Source organism: Fukomys damarensis, unplaced genomic scaffold (genome assembly GCF_012274545.1).
Source record: "Fukomys damarensis isolate Sample0158 unplaced genomic scaffold, DMR_v1.0_HiC HiC_scaffold_27, whole genome shotgun sequence".
Taxonomy (NCBI): Eukaryota; Metazoa; Chordata; class Mammalia; order Rodentia; family Bathyergidae; genus Fukomys; species Fukomys damarensis.
This window is the reverse complement of record NW_022900939.1, coordinates 6,685,126-6,687,095: the sequence shown is the minus strand read 5'-3', so window position 1 is coordinate 6,687,095 and position 1,970 is coordinate 6,685,126. Positions and strand designations below refer to the sequence as shown.

Here is a 1,970-nt window from a genome sequence, read left to right as displayed (position 1 = left end):
GCGGTGGGGGCGGGGCGGGGGCGGGGCCCCGAGCCGAGCGCGGGGTGGGGTTGCAGTGAGGGTCCCTGGGCACAGGTCCTCAGCCCTGGAGAGGTGTCTCCGAGGCCGGGGTCAGGCTGGCTGGATCTGGAGCCTTGGGAAGGGGTGCAAGGAGTGAAGGGGCTGCCAGGGACCAGGAAGGAATGAGCAAGGAGAGAAGTTAGGGGTCCAGAGAACAGGCTTTGAGGGTTCCAAAGCAGTTTGGAATCCTTGGCTAGGACAGGGTTTCTTTCTGGTGATGAGACTCCAGCGAGGGCTGGAGCAAGAGGAAGCCTAGGGGATGTGGGGCTGGGGCTCTCAGGGGCAGCAGCCAGCTTGGTAGCTGTGCAGCTGGGAATTCCAGAAGGCAGAGGCGAGGAGGGGGATGGAGCTGCTGGGCGGAGTTGGGGACCTAGGGCCCCTGGCCGGTGGCTAGATGCCAAGCAGCATTGAATAGCATGGTGAGGGCCGGCTGTGGCCCTCTGTCTTCCAGGCCCAGCCTGGAAAAGTACAGAGACCTCCGGGGAGGTGGGCTGGTGACGGTGCGGGGCTGCAGGAAAGGGTTGGTCCTTCTCCCAGATTCCTGGCATGGCTTTTGGCAGCCCAACAAAAATGTGAGGGCTTGTAAGGGTGTCCCCAGCTGAGGGAGCCCAAGTCCTGTGCAGGGAGCCTTGTACGTGGGCGCCCTGGAGGGGTCCCAGGGGATTGCGGATATGGGATAGGAAGGAGGGCTGCTGACGACTACATGTCATCCCCATCATGTGTGACTGGGGGTGGGGTGTGGTATGAAGTCATCGCTTTGACTCATCCTAAGCCCCCTCCCAGTCAGCTGCTGGGAGACCTTCTTTAGGCTTTTTCAGCCTCTGCCAGTGTCACTGGCCCTTTCTGGGCCACAGCTTCCTGGGCTCCAGGGCAGGGAGTCTCTCTGTCCTTCCCTGGGCTGGATTTGAGCATCTTCCACTACTCCCTGATGTCTGGGACTGTGGTTCTGTGTGTCCCCAGAGGGCTCCCGCTACCCCATCAGCACACACTTTGGTCAGCACCACCCTTTGCTGAGGTCCTAAGTACATTCTCTGAGGGCCAGCCAGCTGCCCCGAGCCAGGAGGGAGGCTGTGACCTGCCACCCGTGCACCTGCTCTGGGAGGTTGGGAGTGAGGCCTTGGCGAGCAGAAGCCGGGTGGGTGAGGCCCAGGCCTCGGGATGTCCCGATGGGGGCAGGGCCAGGGCCTCCCTGTGCCGGGCACTGCTGGCCGCATCTTCACAAGGGCCTTTTGTCCCCTGCACAGGACACGCTGAATAATAATTCTCTTGGCAAAAAGCACAGTTGGCAGGATCGGGTGTCTCGATCATCCTCACCCCTCAAGACAGGTAAGCCTAGACCCTTCTCCTCCCTGGGCTGGGCCTCAGCCTGCTGTGCTTGGCCCCTGGTGCTGAGAGCCAGCGCTGCGGCCTCCACTTGCCCAGTGGAGGTCAGGTACCCACTGGTACCCTGCACCTGACACCAGCCCAGCTAGGGCCGAAGGGCAGCTGTGCTGTGAGCAAGTTGCCTGCTCCCTGCCCAGGGCCTGTCTCGTTTGGCCTCTGGGTGGACATGCTGGGGCAACAGGGAGGTGACCGGGAGACTGACTGGGGACCCCCCTTCACCCTGGCCTGCCTGGTCTCCTCCAGGGGAGCAGACACCACCCCATGAGCACATCTGCCTGAGCGATGAGCTGCCACCCCAGGGCAGCCCCCTGCCCACCAAGGACTGCGGCACCTCCACCGACAGCCCTTGTCGCCGCAGCGCTGCCACCCAGATGGCACCTCTGGGAGGGCCCCCTACCGCCACGCCTGGTGGTCTGGGCCACTCCCATCGGGACCGAATCCACTACCAGGCCGATGTGCGGCTGGAGGCCACGGAGGAGATCTACCTGACGCCCGTGCAGCGACCCCCAGACACCGCGGAACCCGCC

At 63.8% G+C, this 1,970-nt stretch overlaps 1 protein-coding gene across 1 annotated transcript in view; it reads left to right on the top strand.

Annotated features, from left to right (window-relative positions):
* Mapk8ip1 (mitogen-activated protein kinase 8 interacting protein 1) overlaps nt 1–1,970 on the top strand; it is a 9,350-nt gene that overhangs the window by 3,794 nt on the left and 3,586 nt on the right. Inside the window, exons 4-5 of the mRNA XM_033756814.1 lie at nt 1,084–1,386; nt 1,687–1,967. Of these exons, the coding sequence (XP_033612705.1) occupies nt 1,084–1,386; nt 1,687–1,967 (584 nt within the window). The remainder of the gene's footprint in view (nt 1–1,083; nt 1,387–1,686; nt 1,968–1,970) is intronic.